Source organism: Haplochromis burtoni, unplaced genomic scaffold (genome assembly GCF_018398535.1).
Source record: "Haplochromis burtoni strain Fernald_Lab_line unplaced genomic scaffold, NCSU_Asbu1 Contig_36, whole genome shotgun sequence".
Classification (NCBI taxonomy): Eukaryota; Metazoa; Chordata; class Actinopteri; order Cichliformes; family Cichlidae; genus Haplochromis; species Haplochromis burtoni.
This window is the reverse complement of record NW_024582397.1, coordinates 703,344-726,354: the sequence shown is the minus strand read 5'-3', so window position 1 is coordinate 726,354 and position 23,011 is coordinate 703,344. Positions and strand designations below refer to the sequence as shown.

Here is a 23,011-nt window from a genome sequence, read left to right as displayed (position 1 = left end):
CATTCAGCGGCTTTAATGATTTGACAACGAATTTCACTTAAAACATGCTTTAAATGAAAGGATCAGCGAAAATCTGGTGCTTCCAGCCAATCTTAAAACAAAATTCTGAACATAACCTTCTCCTGACCAGGTTATATGGTCAGAGTAAGTTACCATGGTGATTCAGCCAGGTAAAAAGAGAGGCACTTTCATGACACAGATCCCTGTGGCTTTCAGCTTGACATAGCTTGCTAACCCACTAATCTCATTTGGTAGCACGCCCCTCTAGTGTGAAAGGAAGACAAAAAACATTTGTAATTTTTCTTTTACAAAGTATCTAAAACTATAAACATAGTATTCTTATTATACTTAGAACAGCTAAGTATACTATAGAGAGGGACTATGAGAGTTGTGAAAAGGATCCAAATATAGAACACCGATAACTGGCTTGCAAATGATTGGACAAAGACAAGTGATATTGCAGTGAGACAATACTGGGAATAAGGCACAGGTAAGACAATCAACAATAGTTGAAAACAATGAGGGTGGGGCCAACAATCACAGGAAAGACAAGGACAGGAAATAAAACTAGGGCAAAATACATGATAACCCTTACAGTAAAACATGAGGCATGAGGACTAACACTTAACAAGAGCTGCAAAAGAATAATACATTTGGTTTAGGAGGGTTCCTAACTCAGTAGGACCCAGCCAGAAGTAATTGTCTGTCAGCCATAATAAATGAAGGTCTTTAAATGCTAAGGAAAGGTGCTTTAATGCTTCCTATATTACCCCCTTTGAGAAAAGGACACACTGGCCCATCCTTTACGAATGGAAAGGAAATAAATTTCTTTCTTTTTTGTGTGCTTTTCATTTATATCACCTGCATGAAACAACTGTGTAAGAACATACTGGTGTGAAGTCGGATTTTGTAGTCTTTAATTAATATGACAGACATCAGCTGTCACATCATTAATGAGTATAGTGTAACAACAGTTGGATTCTCTGCATAACACCCTTATTTTTCCTAAGTCTTCATGAATTCTCTTCCACATTCCTCCTAGACCTCACTGATGTTTTCCATCAGGTCTAGGTTAAGGAAAAGCAGGTAGGAGGTAAGTCGAACGTACCCATGTTGTTAAAGAGGAGAACGCAGGAAGACAAAAGCACTAACAGAGAGATGAGACACAATGAGACAAGAGAAGGAAACACTGAGGGCTCTGCAAACACAAAAAAGCCATAACAATAACAAATGAAAGCTGGAACCAAAACTGAGCATTATCACAAGAACTGAAACTCCTCCTATGACTATGACACATTCATTTTTCCATTTCTGGAAGACACACTGGTCTGAGCTCACCTTCTTTTCCCAACTGTGACTATACAGATGCAATAGGCAGAAACACTGATATGCTTTGTTTGGAGTCGAGGTTTAGTTAGTTTGATCATTATGTTCAGTTTATTATTGCACTACTGCAACCTGGAGCACATCCCTTCGTTCAAAGCCACTATTTAAAGTTTGTGATAACTCTGCTCAATGTGTATTTATGATGCACATCAGAAAAGTGACTTCCGGTTTCAGGACCGCATGCAGGGCAGTTTTGCTGAATGCATGATTAATGGGACCACATCAAAAACTGTCTTAACTTTTCACACATGGCTGACTGCAATGTGGCATGGTCATGCTTGACAGATTGTCAGTTTTTGAAATACAAAAGTTTATGTAGGCAGAATTTCAACTGCAGTTTTGTGTATCTGGGATAAAAGGCTCACCTATACCGTTTGACCATCTTGACCTCGAGATTCCACCATGGTTCTACATACATCTAGTTCGTTTTGGACATGGGATGACATAATTGAGAATGTTTGAGGAAACAAGAAAATATACTTGGTGCAGCACGCAGTAGTCCAAGATGGTGCTAAAATAATATTAATTTGGAAGGAGAATCAAAGGCGGAGCACATACCCATGCCAGTCAAATCACTGCTGACAAGTGGATTGTTGATTAGGGGGGGGAAACATGCATAACCTACATGATTTGCCATTTTGCCTGCTTTGATCCTAGAAATGCGCTTGTCAAATTCATGCTGTGTAGAATACTGAAATTGAAGGAGGAGATTTTTAGAAGTCTGGAAAATATGTCACTTGTAGGTAATCAGTGCATGGAGGAAAATTAACCATTAGGAATTTGTGGGCGTGTGTGAAGGGTTGGTGCTCTGCTTCGAGCCGGAATAATTAGAGAAAAACTTCTACATTTGGAGGCCATGTGCACTTTGCTTGCGTCCCTGATTGAAATAAATGAGGCAAATAATTGGAAGTGCGGCCAGTTTGCTAGGGTGAGGTCTATCTCAAAGCCTTTCACAACTCAAAACAAACGACTGTATTTATACAGTTTGATTTCAGGAGATATTGCAATCAATGGAACGATTAAGATGTAACAACCTAGGCTTTAATGATTAATACTCACAACATTTGAGGGACCAGAGCCATACTACTGATTGAGTTACTCTAGATGTGCCATGTTCTAGTTTCTCTCTACTGGGCCGTGAAGTGCTACTGACATCTTCAGGAGAAATCAGGTACTGCAGGTCAGAGGAAAACGCTACGTCAGCACCGTACGACGTGGAAGATGGGGGAGGCTTGACGACGATGATACGTTATTATTCTTCAAAATAAGAGCATCAAATTACAGTATCCCTCTCAGCCTGCTTTTTGACACATAAAGTACATTTAAAAAACAGACATTGTGCATTTCACTTGAAGCACAGTGCTTTTAAATGGAACCTAATGTGACGCACAACAAAAATAAAAATCACGAAAACCTTTATTCCGAAGTCGTACTATTAAAGCTGCGACCTGGCTGGATGCAGGGATTTTCTGTCTGAATTCTATGGAAGCAGGTAGATGATCATGTGAACGATTCAGGATGAGTAATCATGGATGTAGTATGGGATACTAAGTAAAAACAGCGGTGCCTCCGTTTAATTTATGTTATATTTCAAGGCTACTGCCCGCGCGACTTGTTTAGTCTTTCTGGCGACTGAAACTTGGCTCCAGTCTCAGCTACAGTGGTGAGGATTTGAAGCTAGCTGTCAGGTAGTAGCCCACTAGCAAGCCACATCAGCACCGTTGCTATTGGTCAATCACGTTAGCATCAGTGTAAGCCAGCTGTTATTCTGTGTCGATGTAGGCTAGCATTGTTCTGTTTTTCTCCCCCAGCTTTATGTGCTATTGTCTTTCTTGCAGAGATTTCATTATGGCAGACAGTATCATGAGCAAGGCTGCAACCATGGAGATCCCCATTAACAGCAATGGAGACACAGGCACTCTCCCAGAGGATGACAGTCTGGAGCAGGTCAGTGATGCTTCATCTCACTTCACTCACTGTGGAAATGAATAATGCTATTTTGCTTATAACAGTATCTAGTTTCCCTAAATTTTGCGTGATTGTACAGTTCATGGCTGGTTAGGCCAAATGTTGCCCTACCATGTAAAGGCCTGTAGCTAGGGACAGTAGATGTGTACCTCCAACCCGATAGCGTTGAATCGTTCAGAGCACCTACAGGAGGAAACTGTGACATAAATGAGCGTTTGCATGACAAACTGTCAGTAAAATTAAAAGGTTGGTGCACCATTTGTAAAGCCCATTGGGATTAAGAAAGCTACACCAGCAATGACATTAGTAGCATTATAATAAGCAATACTGAGGCCTCTATAATGAAATGTATGACTACTACAAGTAATATTATTATTTTTAGCTCATAATCAAATGTTTTGTATGTTATCTGTCTGCAGGTCAGCTTTACAAAAAATAGATTCTGTTCATTTTAACTAAAAGTTATGGATGACATACATTTATGTTTATGTTTAAGATTACAGCTTTGTGGGTCTGACCAAGTTAAATAAAATTACATTGTTTCATAAAATTATCAAGTGTGCTCAGCATTTTTGTGCACCTTAACATCCATGCAGATACTTTGAAAAAGCTAATAAATTGTGTTTATCTGTTTTAACTCAGGATCTGCAGCAGGTGATGGTGTCTGGACCCAACCTGAATGAAACCAGTATTGTCTCTGGAGGTTATGGAGGACCTGCAGGGGGCATCATCCCAACCAGCAGTATCAAAGGTACTTTTAGCAAACCATGCTTCCATTCTCTGCAGGTATTGCTTTGTTGTTTATTCTTCTAAGTAATATCTGCAGGGATATTACAAATTTAAAGGTGCATTAAGTACAAGTTGCTGTTCAGTAAGTAATTTTCATGCTAAAACGCACACATCAGTTGAACAGGATTTTTAATAAGTACAGTTGACCCGGCAACTCCTTTTCCAGGGGCTGACAGACACAAATACCCTTAAAGATATTTTGTTTCACGATGTTCTGGCTGTTGTTAGATAAAGGCTGTGTCAGAGACCAGTGCTTGTACTGTCTTTCAGTTACTGAAAGAGGTTGATACTTAGTGCATCTTTTAAGAAACAATAGCAGGAGCTTTTCTTTGTGTGTCACAAGAGAGCTGCTGACCTGCAGTCTCCTGGTTTATGTCACAAACATCCATATTCCTTAGGACCCGCAGTTTACTTCAACCCTGAGTATCTGGACAGAAGACAAGCCCCTGCACCAGGACCAGGTGGCTGTGTATTCTAATAACCCCTTTCTTTCTTATTTAACCTTGATATGTTGGTCTTATTTGCCCCCTTGTAAGAGGTTTTGAGGCTTGATGAGCGGACTTGTATGTAACCTTGCTTGTACCTACCGAACTCTGCCACTGAACAGCTTCAGCAAGAAGTAATGTTTTGGCATCTTTCAAAAATAGGAATGAACTAACCAGATATTACAGGGCTGTCACATTCAATGTTGTGTTGATGTCTAAAAAAAATCTGTTCTGTTCTGTACTTTGAAATGCACTTTGACCATTTTGCCAGTATTTGGTACTTGCATCTCATCCCATGAATTCCATTTTCATCTTCTTTTTTTAATGCTTTTATTGTGCATGTGAAGCCTGCCTGGTGGATTATTATTTACTTCAAAACCCCTCTAACCCTGCTCTTTATGTGTCCTCCACTGCAGAGCATAACAGTTTTTAAGCTCCTTTTGGACTTTCACTCCTTTTCCGTGGGTGGCTTCATGTCTGAATGCACAGCGTATAGCAGCGCACTTTCTCCATGATCATTTACAAATCAAAGAAAGTGCACACATTTACACATGTTGTGTGAATGCAGTATGTCACATTTCATGACTTAAGTACCACTGACACAGGATTGATCTGGATATAAGAGCATTGTGTAACATAATATCCAGTCCAGTTACCATGGTTATTTCTACAAATATTGTGGGAATGCTTGAAGATTCACACAGAAGCTACCTGTGTCTGAATGACTGAATTACTTCAACAGATTAATGAAGCCAGCAATTGTACAAATCCCATGTCAGAAAGGGGCTTCGGTCTTCATGCTCTGCTGTTCTGCGGCATATCTCACTCCCAAGCTGCTCTGGCATGTTTCACTACAGTCATTTTTACATGTCTTCCTCTCATTCTTACTCTATATCACTGGCATGTTCATTTCAGACATTCGCATGAAATCCAGGGGTGTTAACTTGCCTAAAAGTCAATCTGCAGCAAGTCGACTTGCCCACCACACAGAGCAGCATCCAGGTATCACCATGCTCATCACCCTGTCCACACTGTCCTCACTTATTTTCCGTAAACCACTGCCTTAAAAACTTCTCCTCATAGAAGAAGCTCCAGTACTGTGTACACTGTGTGTTTATTTCTAGCTTTTATGTTCTTTTTAGGGTCGTCGAATCATAACACAAATTCAACTGAAGAAGTTTCTCGTGGTGTAGCAGTGGAGAAACTGGACAGTGTGAAGAAATGGGGCATAAACACGTACAAGGTATTCTGCACTAGGTGTGCATGCTGTGTTTTTAAAATGGAATAGATATGCTTGGATATGTCTGTGTTCCAAAGACTACATCAGGTTGCATTGACACAGTGTGCTGATCTCTGTTCATATTCATTGCACAGTGTACAAAGCAGATGTTCTCAGAAAAGTTTGGCCGAGGCTCACGGACAGTAGACCTGGAACTTGAGGCTCAGATTGACGTGTTAAGAGACACGAAGAGCAAGTATGAAAACATCCTAAGGCTGGCCACCGCTCTCACCGATCACTTTCAAAGAATTGTGCAGACGCAGCAGGCTCTAGGAGATGCCTTCACTGACCTCAGCCAGAAGTCCCCAGAGTTGCAGGTATAGTATTGCAGAATCTCCCCATATAACATGTCATGACATTGGCAGGTAAAACCTCTGTATTTCTCTGCAGGATGAGTTTGGGTATAATGCAGAAACACAAAAGCTGTTGTGTAAGAATGGCGAGGCTCTGCTTGGTGCCATCAACTTCTTCGTATCCAGTGTCAACACACTGGTCAACAAAACAATGGAAGATACTTTGATGACGATTAAGCAATACGAAAATGCAAGGTACTGAACTAATAAGATGTACAACCATTAAGTGGTTAAACTTGATGGTTGCCTGGAAAATAACTCACAGTCTTGTGTTTGTGTTCAGACTTGAGTTTGATGCCTATCGCTCTGATCTGGAGGAACTGAGTTTGGGACCAAGGGATGCAGCTGGCGTGGTTCGCATTGAGATGGCTCAGCATGAGTACCAGATCCACAGAGACAAATATGAAAGGCTGCGTAGTGATGTCACCATCAAGCTTAAATTCCTGGAAGAAAACAAGGTTCAGATTACAGTCTAGTTTTATTCTTGAAATCCCTGCATGTTTAAAGAGTGCAGTCCTCTGAATTATTATTCTTTTTAGCTCTAGTAGTGAAAGATAGTGATACAAGTATAACTTCTTCACTTTTTTTGGGCAAAGTTGGCACTTTTTTTTTCCCCCTCAGATTTCCTCGTTACACTGCACATGCAGGTTTTATGTCTCAGACCATTTCAATTAATTTGGGTATTTTTTTTAAGTCATTATCTAAAGAAGTGCTTGAAGCATTTCAAGATCGCTGCTGAATAGCAAGCCTTGCTTCTAGGAGATAATCCCAGTGTCCACACTCAGAGACTTACCAACTTTGTGGCACATTTGTGCTAAAGCCTTTGAGGGCTTAAGGCTGCCCTACTGTCAAATCAAGCGCATGAGGGCTCTCTGGCAGATTTCTTGAGGTCTTGTGCATACTTTCTGAATTTCTGCAGACTATACCTAAGGGTACCTTTAGGTTAAACTTAAAAAGAAAAGTATGAGGAAACAACAAACAGACACACAGGCAACCCAAAAGGTTGCAATAACATTTAGATTTAAATCAGGGCAGTACAACCTCTCCTTTATTGCACACAAATTTAATTCATTAATCTTTTTTATAGTGTTTAAAATGCTGTCCCATTCCTTTTTTCATACCATTTTTATTCCTTATGAAATTACACACTCAGGCTCTGCAGTTTTGCTTGCAGGTGATGACATTTACATTTTTGAGGGTTGAAAACTTAGGACGGGTACAGGGACTGGTTTTGGCTCCAGTGATTTTTACCTAATCATGCAGCATTGGCAACCACATGACATCAGTGTTGTTGACATCATTGTGGTTTCACATGAAGCAAAGCCTAGATTAAACCACACCCAAAGTCAGGGTTCATTCATGGATGATGTGGTTTTGAAACAGGCTAGGCACTTGCAAACATTAAGGGCACAAACAACTGCCTTTAGCAGTATGATATGCCTCCTTAAAAACAGCTGGTCGTAATAGTTTTGAGATGGTCATTCTGAACGTGGAAAAAAAACACAAGAAAAACCCCAATCATATTTAAAATATTTGGTACGGTACTGTGTCTTGCCAATGTCTCTTCTAACTTGCTTGAAGGATACCCATGTTACTGTGTTTAGTGAGCACAGTGTTGAATATAACTGCTATCATTACACAGCAAAAAGAAGGAATCTTTTGCATTTCTGCTACTTTCAAGGTAAAACCTCAATTAGAACTTATATTGGCAGAAAAAAGAGCTGCCCTTGCCGAGAGACTTAATCTCTCTAGTGTGTGCCTGCATCTGCTCAGGGGCCTCCTCTTGACAGGAATGACTAAAGCATCTCAACTATGAGATGTCCTAGTTGGATGCCCAAACGTCCTTAACTGGCTCCTTACTTGGAGGAGTGAAAGTAAAGCAAAGTAAAATTGAATATATAGCACCTTTAAAGATAAATATCACAAAGTGCTTCATCACAAAAACATAAAGTAAGTTTAACAATGAGTTTTTAGCTGCTTTTTAAAAGAGACCACAGAGTCCACAGATCTTAAGCTCAGTGGGAGAGAGTTCCCAGTGTCTGGGGAACACTGCTGAAAAACCTCAGTCGCCTTTAGTTCTCAGTCTTTTGTGAAGCAAAACCAATAGACCCTGATCACATGACCTCAGAGACCTGCTGGTGATGTATGAATGTAAAATTTGACTCATGTACACTGATGCTTGATCATGCAGAGCTCTAAAAGTCAGCGCTAGAATCTTAAAGCGCACTCTGAAGGTTAATGACGAAGCCAGTACAACTGAATTAGTATCAGTGTGACATTTGAGTACTTGGAAGACTCAGTCAGCAGTGTCGTAGCTGCATGCTGAGCAAGCTGCAGACATCTCCGGGAAGATTTGTTGAAACAAGTAAACACCGAATTGCAAAAATCTAAAAGTGATGAAATAAAGGCATGAGTATGAATTTCCAGTTTAGAGCCTGAAACTCACCTGGGAATTTTTTCTCAACTGGTAAAAGCAAGAGCGAACCACGTCAGCTTCCAGGGACAAAGCTGAGTCAAAAATGACCTCAAGGTTCCTGATGGAAGATTTATCAGATGTGACAAGGGGACCTAGAATCTCCATTGCCTTAAGCACAGATCTGACAGGGGCACAAACAAGGACTTCTGTTTCCTCTTCAGTAAGCTGGAGAAAATTGCCATCCATCCAACCTTTAATACAGTCTAATCATTTATGCATTTATGTCTAAGTCACAGTAGAAACATCTTGGGCTTAGAAGAGATATTTAACTGAAAGTCATCTGTGTAGCAGTGACAATAAATGTCATTTAAAAGTGCTCAAAATATGCTGAAGATGGAACAGATAGACAAAATAAGAGCCCCATAACAGAACCTCGTGACACACAGTAGGCAAGAGAAGTGGAGAATCATGTCATGGTCAGCAGTATCAAAGGCAGAGGTCAGGTCCAGCATCAGCAAAACAACATTCTCCTGCATCGCTTTGCATAGAAATGTCACTGGAGACTAAAGAGAGCTGTTTTGGTGGAATGAGCTCTATGAAAGCCAGATTTAAATGTACCAAGAATGCTGCATTTGTCTAAAAGAGATGTATGCTACTTAGTCTCAACCTTTTCTAAACTGCTACCAATAAACAGTCATTTTTAGATTGGTGTATAACTTTGAGGATGAGAAGAGTCAATTTTTTTTTTTTTTAAGAGATTGAATGGCATCTTTCTTAAAATAAGCAGGGACTTGGCCGAAGAGCAGTGGAGCACTAGTTATATAGAGCACACGGGGGCCGATAGACTGAAAGACAGTTTTGAACAAAGATGCAGGTAAAATGTTGAGGATGCTTCGAATCAACTACTATAAATAGTGGCTCAAATTAGTGACCCATATTTTAGAACCCAGCAACTCTCCAGAAGAAGCTAATTTCTGCTACTTGTATTCACAGTCTCCTTCTTTCAGTCAATACTCTGAGGTTGGGTCCCTAGGTAAGGTTGGAAATGCACATTGATAGCTTTGCTTTCACACTTAGATCTCTCTTTACCACAACAGACTAGTACAGTGTCAATCTCCTGCACCACTCTTTCCTCACTCATGAACAAGACTCCAAGATACTTAAAACCACAGGGCCTGGATGGGCACAGCCCAAAAGCAGTACATCAGCAATCCCTCCTGTGGGGCCATCACTTGCAGAAAGGGGCTGTAGGAGTTCGGTGTTTTGTGGATCAGACAGTTGTTGTGGTGAAGGTCCTGGCACTCTGATCCCTGGTTAATAAATCTGGCTTTAGGAAAATGAAATGTCACTCATGACAAGAACTGTTAAAAAAAACATGGAAATTCTTGCCAGATAAATGTAAAATAGCAAATAAATTCAAGTTAAACTTAAGATAGTATTTTCTGAGATCTTTAAAACGGCCTGCTTGACTCCTGAGAATAGGCTTCAGAGGAATGTGCAAGTTATTTTTAGGAATGTATTCCGAGCAGTTAGTGATCCAAATAAATGTCTGCAGGCTGTGCTTTCATGTAAACACCTGAAACCATGTTTGTAATGTCATTTTCTCTCCTCTCTTTTCTTCTAGGTGAAGGTGATGCACAAGCAGCTGCTTCTCTTCCATAATGCCATCTCCGCTTATTTTGCTGGCAACCAGCAGCAGTTAGAACAAACTCTTATACAGTTCAATGTAAAGTTAAAGCCCCCAGGATCAGATAAGCCATCATGGCTGGAGGAGCAGTAATATGCATCCAGGGTTCAGCATTTTGACATGTACAGTTTCATGCTGGCATTGTGGTTAGATGGCGAATTTAAATGGATAAAGGAGTATATTGTAGAATAAGTAGCAGCCAGATATAGCTCTTTTGTAATGTTTTTCAGTATGATTTATTACATAGATGGACAACTTTTTAAGTTGTTCTTATGTTGTTTTATGTTAAATCACAAAATTACCCCATGTTATTTTCTTACTCTTTAGTTAGCACAATCATTTCCATCTCTTATATATGTACAGGATAGTCAACTATTGTCGAGATTCTCCTTTGCAGTTTGCACATGCATTATTTTGATGTATTTGTATTGTTGTGTAAGGTTCCCTTTTAATATTTCAGTGTACATCAAATAGGAGGAATTCTTAAAAAAAAATAGCAAGTCACAATGTTCAGAAATTATATTTATTTTCCTTATGCACATGTGATCATGAGATCAATTTTAACACTTTTGAGTCAAACACATCAGAATATAGATTCATTTTTAAAATTGCCCCACTATGTTTCTACTGTCACTGTTAAAATCCCTGCCTGAATGGTCAGTTTACAGTTTCTGTAGAAGGGGAATATATATACAGTAAATATATATATATATATATATATATTTAGCAAACATGATTTTTCTCTAACCTAATATACAGTCATAATTATTTTACACCTAAATTTTGGATACAGTGTTAGATCAAGTCCAGCACCATTGCAACTATCTGTCTTTTTTACTCTGGAGTTTACACATGGAAACAAGCCTGAACAAACATGACATTTGTGTTTAACAGCAAATCCCCATCAATTCCTAATCTAATCAGATCTCAACAATCATAAAGAAATCCGTATCAAAACATGGCACGCAGCCAGTGTTGCAGTGACTGTAGGAGCTGGCATTGTGCAACTGCAAAACTTCCTTTTGAAATACTGAATGGGAATAGTGGATCAAGGTGCACTTTAGGTTACAGTACAAGTGTCAGCGTCATCAAAAACAGAATGTATGAGCTCATTTGTTATAGTTTGCGTTATTTATTTACCTGTTTGTAACATAATTTGTATGTTACTTAGATTGTTTTAGTCAGCTGATTGTCTTTATCTTCTGCAAATCCAATAAAGTCTGCTGGATGTTTTGTTTCACTTAGATGTGCTTTCGACACAGGGGCTGTCAGTTTCGTATGGTTACAGTTCACAGTATGTATGTAAAGAAAACTCACAATATTCAGTATGTAATTTTAATTATGTACATGATAAAATATATCTGCAACATGCTTTCAGTGGATTACCTTATTTCTTATTCCTTAAAATACACTTTTTTTTCCCTGAAAGTTCGCTTAAGGTTTTTGATGTTGGCTTAAAAGAATGAGACAGGGCGACCAGAAGTAGCCTAAAGAAACTGAATGTTTTCTTTGAGGTGGTGTATGCAGTGAATAAAGCCATCAATCTGTCAATATTAGAATCACAGACATGATTGCTTTTTCAAACTTCTCTGCCATTAATACAAATAGATTTTTAATGGTCACAGTGCTCTCAGATAAAATCAGAATAAGAGATTAAGGTTAAGAGATTAGATTATAACACACTCTTATCTAATCTTACCTTTATAAGTTATATAATATGATAGTTTGTTGTGGTCACACATTTGGTCTTGTAATTAAGTCTTAACCCTTGTGTGGTGTTCATATTTTTGTTACTCAGCCAGTGTTCATGGGTCTGGTGGACCCGCTAGAGTTTTGGCTTTCCAAATTAACACTATCAAACAATTTTATGTTAAATTGTAAGACAGGGGGAGGTGGTACACACACTTATCCCATACTGTCCTCATGACAGCTAGCTTGTCTCTCTGCCGTCGAGCTGGTCTGTCGTCTCAGTTATCAAAACGGATAATCCTGGAAATTTTGTGGAAGTTTTCCAGACACACTGATGCACGGAAAGGTTCTTGCCGGTTTCTGCATCCCACAGGGATTCTGTGGATTCCCCTTTGGACCTGAAAACTCCTGCAAGGATAAAAACCCCAAAGTAGGCCTTTGGGGTTCTTAGATAAATTTGGTCCATCTCCTTCCACCTCTCTCCAAAAAAACACCTTCCTTCTAGATTACTGCAATCCAGAATAATTTTCTGGATGGAATCTGGGATGAAAAGCTCAAATGAAGACTTGATGTCCTGCACATGAGTAACTTTCAGCCGTGTTGGCCCTGGATTATCACAGTAACAGCTCTGCAGGGTGGCTCATTTCTTGGGCAAGAAGACCATTCAATTTCACCAGTTATTGACATCCATATTTCTTCTCTTGCTGTCTGGTGGGCTTGTTCTGGTCCTGGAGCTGGCTGCAGATGGGGTACTCGTCTTCGTTTTGTTACTAAATGGTGCTCAACCTCATCCTCTTCTTCAAAGTCACTGTCAGACTCTGAATTTTCAGAAATGTGAAATATTCTGAACCCTCTTTGTCAACATCATCATCCGAAGCCCCTCTCTCTTCCAAATTCAATTGGATGGCCCTCGCAGCAGATAATCTTTTGCCATCTTGATCAGTTGTGATAAAGAACCACACTGGCAAAGTCTTATTTATAGTATTATGCCCCTAATTTGCAGGTGGGACAGGGTATGAGAAAATAAAATTTGGATCCCTCAAGAAATAGGGTAAAATGTGTGGGAATGTCAGAGCAGACGGTGTTGATAGTTGAATTTTCAACAATGCTGCAACTTTGTGCGGGAGCAGGAGGGGAAGAAAACACTATCAGCAGCACCAGAAAGGAGGAAGACAGAGTGTGGGAACACAGGACCTACACTTTCAACACTTTTATTAGGCCTGGGTCCAGTGGACCCGAACACCTTGTATGTAATGTAAATGCGTAGGGGGAGGTACAGTATGAGGTCATTGAAAATTAGTTCGGATTTATGTTCTTCACAGAAAATAAGCCAAAGCCAATGAATTTCAGGTTGAAAAAATAATTAATTGTTTAATTTTTCTTTTGAGAAAAACTGAAAACGGGTCTCACAGACCCGAACACCATACAAGGGTTAAATATATTCTTTACTGTCAGTCCCTTCAGACTTCCCTCAATATAGCTTTCACTTCCTGCTTAAAATCTTATTTTATCCCACAGGTCATTTTCCATTGGAAAAGGCAAACAACATGCAAGTTTTCCTCAGTATCTGAGAAAATGCCATGGCTTGCATACTAACACTGTTTAACGCATTGCAGATAATTTGCGGGATGATTTGAAGTATCGATCTTGAAAAATGTTTATGTCAATTTTCTATCATAATATGACTTGCAGTCCTGTTTTATTAATGGGACTAAAGTTTTTAAGTACCGAGTCCCCAGCTCAGGGGTCCGATTGCGTTGTACGGATTTCCTTATATGGTCATCAGAGCTCAAACTGAGGCATGTAGTCGAAGGCGAAATCCTGTGGGATTTTGATAAATATACACCACATAGAAAAAACAGTCGACTTAATTTGTATTAGTGGTGTTAAATGTACTCTATTACAAAAAAACAAATACACATTCTGGGCTTGTGACTGGTGAGCAATCCGTTATCGTTATCTGATAACGAGCATCTACGGAGCAAGGTTCAAGCAGTTTACCAAGAAGAAATGTTGGTGCTGGTCTCGGTCAAAATATGTACAGACAAATGTGAGAATTTAAGTTTTTCTTGTGCATTAAAATGTGAAATTATGCTTAAAAAATGGAGTGGGGGGGGGGGGGGGGGGGGGGTTGCGATTCCATCAAAGCGGCAAGTTATGTTTGCGGAAGTCAAACGACACGCAGCCAATCAGAGCTGGACTTATTATACCGCTTACCTTTGTGAGAGAACTCCCATAATATAGAATTAAAGCCTGAATATTAGTTGAAAATTAATATATATAATGAATTCAAATCAATGACGGTCTCACCGCAGGAATATTTACTAAAGTATATAACATTTAATTCATTTTTAATTAAGTTGATAATGTATTTATTACATTTTAAATATGTTCAATGGGTTTTCTCTCTGAGTCAGAATATTTGTCATTCTAGTTGACCGCTTACTCACGCAACTCATTGACAGATGGATAGAAACGCAGCGCCTCCCCAAACTCCAAAGGGAAAAGAAAGAGAGAGAGAGAAAGAAAGAAGCCAATCCCAGAGTGCCTGGGAAGGTGTGGGCTGTCATGGATTTTAAGTGAGTTCACCTGGGCGTGTCATTTACACGCAGGTAGTTTCGACACTCTATCCAGGCTGATGTCACTCTTTACTTTTGAAATTTCAGCAAGAGGGCCATAAGAAAAGAAACAAAAAGGGAAGCGGAGTAATGGGACTTGTGCTGAGTCCAACACAAAGGTGAGTTGACTTTTAATTTCTTTCTCTCCGGTCTTTAACTAAAAATAATGCTAAGTGTTTGAACAAACATTGGTTTTAGTAGTTTACCGATCACGGTGGACAAGCATAGCTCTGTACTGGATAAAACACCAGGAGCGTTTAGATCTCCTAAAGTGACTGTTATGGCAGATTTAAAGTAGCCACTATGCGTTTCCAAAGTGGATCATGAATTATTATAGTGTTTGCACAAGTTTCAGGAAACTTTTTATGAAAATAATCGGCGGCATCACTCCCATAATTAATCTTATGTACAGTAAAGAAAGTAAATTCTGTACTCTGTGCTAAACAAAGCTGCTCACTGTTGTAGAGTGTATGAAGATCTGTAGCTTATGTGTCCCCACCCTGCTTTGTTTCTTTCAGTCGGAATGCATCATCCTAACTGACAACACTTTGAACAAGTCACTCCAGGACTGACTGTTGCACCACATTCCTGTAAAAACGACCAGAATTGCTTCTACATTCACTGCATTCCAATATATGCTGAAATTCAGCTTTTATGCATGAATATGAGTGTGGATGCATTCAAAACCTGCTGAGAGGTTCTTATTAAAAGATGCAGCCAGGAGGTCCTCCTGCACCCCCACCTCCACCCCCACCACCTCCACTTCCTCCGCCACCACCTCCTCCACCTCCATCCCTACATGGCCTGGGTCCAATTTCAAGGTTGGAGCGCCGGCGCTCCAAGATGCGCAACTTCAACTGGGAGACCCTACCCAAACACACAGTTATAGGAAAGCACAACATCTGGACAGCAGATAAAACTGATGGGGAATATGAGCTGGATACTGATCATATGGAGGAGCTGTTCAGCCACAAGCAGGCCCAGCAGCAAATCAAAGCTCTGAACCGTCAGAGTCTGAGGGGCCTGCCAAGTTCTGCCACAGCAGGGGAAATGGTGAGTGCAGCTAGTCAGGCTATAAATGTGTCACTATCACCCGTTCATGTAGTGGAACTTTGACCCCCAAGGTTTGTACAATAGATTGAAAGGTTTTATATTCTTTCCTGTTTATTGCTGAGGTATGGAAGCAAGTTCTTTTGACCTGAATTAGCCCCCCCCCCCCCACCCCCAAGCTTACATATAAGAAAAAACAGACGTCCCTGCAATGTTTTCCTCTCCTAACATTTAAAACCAGAGTGACCGAAGTGGTGATTTTATGAACTGGGAATATAGTGATACTATAGGAACTTTATTACCCTTTATGTGAAACTTAAAATTGCAATTTACATTTGCTTATTTTACAATTTACATTTTATAGGCCCAACTTTGCAATATATAAATACAATAAATGACAACAATAGTATAATGTTTCTGTCAGAAACATTATGTAATGATGTAAAATCACTCAGTACAAGGGTGGAGTATTATTATTTTCATTTGTTTGCTGAAGGAAGGTCTAATTGTGTTCTCACTGACATCACTCTGTTGTCCATGCTCTGTATTTAAGCTACCGTCCTTAATAAACACCACTAGGCACATTTACTTAATGAAGTGTAGATCAATCATGGTTTGACTAACAACACATTTTAACTTTTTACTTTGACCTTTCACCTAGAATTTTGTAAGAGAAATGGTGAAAAGGTGCAAAAACTGCATCTTTGCCTGGAATGTTCAATACAATCAACTCAAAGAATTCTTAACCTTTGGATTCGACTGTCTCTTTGGAAAGTTGAGATGTCTGTGATACGAAATACAGAGCTCAAGTCAACAATGAAACCGTTTTAGCAGCTGACAAGCAGATTTTAATCCGGTCTCTGTTCTCCTTTTTTTTTGCCCCCCAGATTTCTGTCCTCAGCTCCAAGAGGAGCATGAACATTGGAATTTTCCTAAAGCAATTCAAGCGGTGAGTCAGTGGTAGCACTGTGAAGGTGTGAGTATTTTGCACAATAATCTTTCCATGTTACACTGTACTGAGGACAAGGTGAGACAGGCATATTTGTATGCAATAAGACTGCATCATACTCACAAAATCTCTGAAAGCCGACATGTCCTGGCAGGTCTGATCTATACTAGACTGTTCTACAGCTCTAACAGGTTATCTCCCTGATGTAACTTACAGATACACTTTTGCGAGGTATTGTAAATCTATTGCCTAAAGCTAGTTGTCATAAACAACAGATCTTAAAAGGAATGAAAACAATCCTGTTACTGTTAACATCCGTAAAATGTTTGTGATCAAACTACTGTGTCACCAGCAAAACAAGAGAACAACATATGGATACATTAATCTAACTACTTTTTTCTTTCTCATGCTGTTACCAAATATGTTTTTCTGCAATCTGAGCACATTTCCATTCCATCATTTTCATGTCCTGCACAGCATGTATTTTTCTGAGGGTTGAAATAAAGTGATTAGAGCAGGTAGAGGCTTGTATGTGTCAGCAGCTTTTTTTTTTTCTCCAAGTTTTTTTTACCAAGCATAGAAAAGTGTGATATGAAAGCAGACACTCAGAACTAATGAGATATTTCAAAGCAACAGTAAAAACATAATTAAAGATAACTGATTCACTTGACCTCTATTACAGGTCTATAAAGGACATGATTGAGGATATCAAATCAGGAAATGGCCTGGGCTTTGGTACTGGAAAACTGCAGGAATTATGCAAGATGCTTCCGGATGAAGGGGAGGTACTGTAGTTGCTTTTTGTTTTTTTTTAAACATGTCTATTGCGTCATGTGATTCTAAACCTTTGTTTATTTACTTTGCAAATACATAATCAGATTTTCTGATTTCACAAATGCAGGTAAAGCAGCTGGTTAATTTCAAAGGTGACATGTCTGCTCTCCCTGAAGCAGATCAATTTATGTTACTGTTGGTCAAGATCCCCAGGTAAGCCACCTGAGTGTAATTCAATGAAAATCACATGTTAAATGTCAGTGGTAATAATGATGGAAACGTTTTGTCTTTTAGCTATGAAGAGCGTTTGAGCTGCTTGGTGCTGAAGGAGGAATTTTTTCCCCTTATGGATGAAGTAAAAGAATTCATCTGTACTTTGACCACTGCTGGAAGGGGTAATGTCTGCATTCCTTGAGTTTGAAACATGAGACCCATTAAAGCAGAGTTGTACGCCCATTTGGAGTTGGAGTTAACAATATATGTTTTCTTTTAGAGCTGCTAGATTGCGATAATCTTCATGCTGTCATTCGCCTGGTCCTTAAGACTGGAAATTACATGAATGCTGTGAGTATATAATGATTGTGTTTGTGGAGTCTTGGATGACTTTTCTTTGTATTTATATTTGTTTGATCTAAATATGTTTATCTGATCATAGGGCGGCTACGCGGGCAATGCAGTTGGCTTCAAAATGTCTTCTCTGTTGAAACTAGTGGATACCAAAGCAAACAAACCTGGAATGAATCTTATGCACTATGTTGTGATGGCAAGTGGCTTTTACTTGTTTGAGAAGTCTGTGTTTCTCACCTTAAGATGAAGTTGCATAATTAGATTTTCAACAAACTTTCTAATTCATCACAGCAAGCTCAGAAGGTGGACACAGCACTGCTTAAATTTCCAGAACAGCTCAAACACATTGAAGCTGCAGCAAGGTAAGCAATACCTTTTTAAAAGCCATATAGGAGTGTCTTGTATGGCTTTTTTCTTCTTGTATTGCTGTATCATCAGAATAAGAGAAGAAATGCTTTCAAAAATTCTTTTAGAATACATCAAGGTGACATTGAAGGGGAGTATCGAAAGCAAATAAAGAAAGTGCAAGATGCCAATGCAAACACTTTAAAGCAGGAAGACCTAAAGGCACAGATGGAGGATTTTCTAATGGTGGGTGATTCGTTACTTGGTCCAGTTTGTGTGAATTTTAATAGAGAGTATATGCTCTAATGTTTTGGTTTTGGCTCCAATTAGGAAGCGGAGGTTTGCTTGAAAGAAGTAGAAATTGATCTTCAGGAGTTACAGTCTGTAAGTGACAGAGTGGCACAGTACTTCTGTGAGGATGCCAAGAATTTTAAACTGGAAGAGTGTTGCTCCATTTTCAACTCCTTTTGTGAAAGATTTTTGCGAGCTATGCAGGTAATAAACGTGCTATATGTGCTGGCATATTCCTGTACTGAGATAAAAGAAAAATTAAAGGGTTTGAACTGGGATTTTTTTTTTCCTGCAGGAAAACAAAGCTAGAGAGACTGCAGAGGTGAAACGGAGACACAGAGACAGACTGGAAATTGCAGCCAAGCGGAGATCCACAGCTACCTGCTCCAGTAGAGATAAGGAAATGGATAGTGTTGCATTAGAATCTGTGCTACAAAACTTTGTCATCAAACGTGGTTCTAGGAGAAGAGCAGAAAAGCCCTCATCGACTCGTGGAAGCCCAACTAATGGTAGTCCCAATAACGGGAGCCTTTCAGAAATTACTTCTCAGGAAACCCTTCCCCCAGTAAATCAAAAGATTCAAGCCTCAGTTAGAGCTAAGGACATGGGCAGAAAAGAGTGGAGTTCAGCAGTTGAACTCACTGCGAACTTACGGAACTCGCACAAAGCCCAGTCAGACATCGAGGACACAATGGCAGAGAGTGAAAATTCTAATGAAGAAGAGATGAAAACTTCCAAAGAAGAGGACTCTCGAGGACTTAGGAACCCTTTCAAAAGGACTGTTAGACTTATGACCACAGTTAGATCTTTTGATGATAATGAGGAAGATCTGCAAGATAATAATGAGGAGGAGGCCCAACAGCTGCGTGAAGCATCTAAAAAAGTTTTGCGTTTTCAGAACAGCCGTGGCAGCGTCTCATCTGGGGACTACTCTCTGGAAAATCAGAAGTCTCCTCCTCCAAATGCGCCCATACGCCGTCAGCTCACATTTGATGAGGAAGCGGATAGGTATCCTGATGACCCCAGCAATGAGGATTTGCTTCAAGTTTTGCTCAAACCTCAACCTTCCCCTAAACGTAACCTTGGACGCCGCCATACGCTGCCTACTAAAGTCCCAAAAACCGAGGCAGGGGAAAGTAATCGGTGGACTGAACTGCCCGTCAGAACTCCAAATCATGTGGCTAAAGAAAAAGGGACGATGCCAGAGCAAGAGGGCGCCGGACACCCTCCCTCCAAACCAGTGTTTGATTATACTGACATTTCTCACAACTTAAAACAATCAGGTGCTGAAGACACAAATGACACATCAGCAGAAAACACAATCAAGCCACCTGTTTCCTCAGCTCCTGTGATGCAGCCCACAGACAACGATGTACAGATAACTAGTGACACTGTTCCAGCCAGCAGCAAGCCTGTGGTGTTCAAAACTGAGACCACTGGACTATTTTTTAGTTTTTTAAAACGCCTCGGCGATATGAGCAAACTACAAAGCAGCAAGGACACTGTAAATAAGCCCACAGGCTCTGGTGTTTAGCCTTTGGGATATATTTTTACATGTATAAAAGATAATTTATCTAATTTAATGTTAATTGCAATTAATTCATGATGACAACAAAGTGTTAAGATTGTTCTATTTTGGTAGTTTTTCCTAAATTGTGAATATATTCAAGAAAGCTTTAAGCAAGTGAGGAAGGTTTCTTTGTTTAGGAGAAGGCATTTTGTATGTTGTACCACTAGATGGCAAAATATAGTTGGCTTAAAGTGGAGGTTTTCTGGTTGATGTAGAAAGATGGGCACATTCATTGTATTTGCATTTATATCCATATCCAATAAGACTATTTTGACTAAACTGTTCTCAAAAATGGGATAAATGGTTTAATGCCTACAGTGTGTGAACTTTGGAAGGATTGACGTGCAAAACGTGCAGAAGGTACTGAGAAGGTGGAGAGAGACAGAAAGAGAGAGAGGGAGACACACCAATGACTGTTTTCTAGTCATTGAGAGAGAGAGAGAGAATAAAATGGCTCAGAGGCTGTATTTAAATCCTGGTTAGATGTTTTTGTTTTTAAACTACGCGTGCTTGTAATGCATGCTTAAATACAGTATTTCCTTTTTTTTGTTTTGTTTTTAACTGAGTATATTTGTATTGCTCTGTTTTCAACTCTTTTTGTGAAACATTCTTGTAATTCTTTTTTTTCCACATTATCACAGAAGCATGTCAAAAATGCAGAAGAGTGTGGTTGCTTTGAGGGTCTTACTCAATTCAGCCATTGTTTGATCTTAAATGGGTCAGTGTTACAAAGGCAGCCTGTATTTGAGCAGAGCTGAACTATGAAAAGTCCAAATGAAGGGCGTTGATCCCAAATGAACTTAAGACATTACCACAGTTGAAGGCCCAGTACCTGGTGGCTGACAATGGTGGTACATTTCACTTATGGAAGACCCTCAGTACTTTCATTTTGTGGGAGCAGAGGCATTGGGTCAAAGAGGCCACAGCTTGTACCATAACATTAGAGCTTGTTTATTCAACTACCGGCAACCAGTGCTCTGCAATTGATGCCAGAGTTGCGTTAATTAGGTTTTTGGTACTCTATCAGGCTGTCTGACTTGAAATAATGAAGTAATAAAAACAGCCTCTTCTATATACACAGACTGGTGTATTTCAAATGTTTTTGTTTTTTATAATTCTCTATGATAAAATATTTATAAGGCTAGCATGCATGGATATGGTAAAGGGTCAGTGATAAATATGTTTCAGTACAAGACTCAAACCAGGCAACTATATTTATACTCCATTTATGTTTACAAACAAATAATCAATAGCAATTCAAAATGCTTATCTGCTCAAGCCCTTATAAGCTTGTGTTTGGGTATATAATAACAATCTGAAATGGACAGCTAACCTTTGATCACATTAAGTCCATTTGTGTTTAGACAATGGCAACATTTTTGTAATTTCGCCTCTCACAGCACTAGTTGTAGATTTTAAATCAAAGAGCTTGATTTAAAGCGTGAGCTTGAACCGCTTTTGAATTTAAGCATTTTTTTTAACAAACATAGTCCCTCATTTTCACCAAAAGGACTGAAAGCACATGGTAGTCAGCTAGATTTTTCCCTTTTCTAATAAAGCCTTTCCCAACATCTAAGCTAGTCAAAAAACTCTCATTGAGGTAGGCGTACTATTGTCAAAGTCTGTCATTAGATGCCTTCAAAGATACAAAAACAGGGAATTTACAACAAGAACAAAAGACCAAACTGGATTTCTTTAGAAAACAAAAGTGCCTGCAGATTTCTGAAGAACAAAAATCTCTGGACAGAATCACCATAAACCAGAACAGTAAGGAAAGTGTGTAGAGAAATAAAGAAACCGCTCATGATCCAAAAAATTCCACATTATTTGTCAAGTAAACAGTAAATGTAATGTTATAGCATTGGCGTGTATGGTTGCCAAATTGGGTCACTAGTGTTTAATGATGATGTGCCTGCTGATACAAGCAGCAGGATGAGTTTTGAAGTGTACATGGCTATATTCTCATTTTCAGCCACATGCTCCACAACTGAACAGAATGTGCTTCCCAGGGCAAATGGCTAACGACCCAAATCATTTTGCAAGACCCCAGAGTTTCTCAAGGCAAAGGCATGAGAGATTCTTCATCAGGCAAGTCAGTCATCTGATCTCAACACAACAGAGCTTTTCAGTTGTTAAATAACAAACTGAAAACAGACAGACCCACAAACAAGCATCAACTGAAAGCAGCTGCATTAGAGGCTTCTCAAGGGAGAAAATGCAGCATTTGGTGATGTTCATGGATTCTAGACTTCAGTCGGCCATTGACTGTAAATGATTTTCATCATCATTTTCATGAAAAACAATCCTTATTTAAACTTCTTATGCTGAACAGTGAAAAGGTCATAAAAACAGCGTCTGATGTGAAGAGCGGATGCACGGATAGATCTCTATTTATTATGCATTGAACCTGCTTTAAAGTTCTAGTGCAGTAATGGCTGTGTGATGGCTGGCTGCCTTGTTATTGTTGTTTTCATTGTTACATCATCCCTTCAAAGGGGAAGTCATGCTGTTTATCATTTGACGGCATAATATTGACCTAGATTTCTCTTACTAAGTCAGTCATAAACAAATAAAAATACAGATCAGTTCAATGAAAATAAATGATTATTTATTTAAATGTTTGTAATAGATTACTTTAGGGTTGTGTTATTTTTTGTTGAATTATCTATTTTAAACCATGTTGAGAAAAGCACTGTCAGTGTTGTCAGTCTGACCTACATTATGTATATCTGTTATAGTCACTGCTGCTGCCAGACTGCTGCAGCCATCTTGACTCAACTGGAAGCAGTCTCCAT

General features: G+C 39.3%; 2 protein-coding genes across 8 annotated transcripts; both read left to right on the top strand.

The window, feature by feature from the left end:
* Window positions 1-2,746: 2,746 nt before the first annotated feature.
* On the top strand, window positions 2,747-11,734 carry LOC102303333 (arfaptin-2). 7 transcript variants are annotated; one of them, XM_005926471.3, is made up of 10 exons: window positions 2,747-3,074; window positions 3,225-3,333; window positions 3,997-4,105; window positions 4,542-4,604; window positions 5,544-5,630; window positions 5,771-5,871; window positions 6,003-6,224; window positions 6,298-6,455; window positions 6,544-6,718; window positions 10,301-11,734. In XM_005926471.3, exons 2-10 carry the CDS (start codon window positions 3,235-3,237, stop codon window positions 10,454-10,456), a joined length of 1,170 nt encoding a protein of 389 aa, XP_005926533.1. In that variant the 5' UTR covers window positions 2,747-3,074; window positions 3,225-3,234; the 3' UTR covers window positions 10,457-11,734. The 7 variants fall into 7 exon arrangements, with proteins under 7 accessions (XP_005926533.1, XP_014190398.1, XP_014190397.1 ...); XM_014334912.2 differs by having other exon boundaries at window positions 2,749-2,878; XM_014334911.2 differs by having other exon boundaries at window positions 2,750-3,049.
* A 2,896-nt stretch (window positions 11,735-14,630) lies between these two features.
* fhdc4 (FH2 domain containing 4) lies at window positions 14,631-22,903 on the top strand. Its single transcript, XM_005926469.3, has 12 exons — window positions 14,631-14,789; window positions 15,189-15,723; window positions 16,608-16,669; window positions 17,352-17,454; window positions 17,571-17,656; window positions 17,738-17,838; window positions 17,937-18,007; window positions 18,099-18,206; window positions 18,302-18,372; window positions 18,484-18,601; window positions 18,686-18,850; window positions 18,942-22,903. Exons 2-12 carry the CDS (start codon window positions 15,382-15,384, stop codon window positions 20,178-20,180), a joined length of 2,466 nt encoding a protein of 821 aa, XP_005926531.1. The 5' UTR covers window positions 14,631-14,789; window positions 15,189-15,381; the 3' UTR covers window positions 20,181-22,903.
* The last annotated feature ends 108 nt before the right edge of the window (window positions 22,904-23,011 follow it).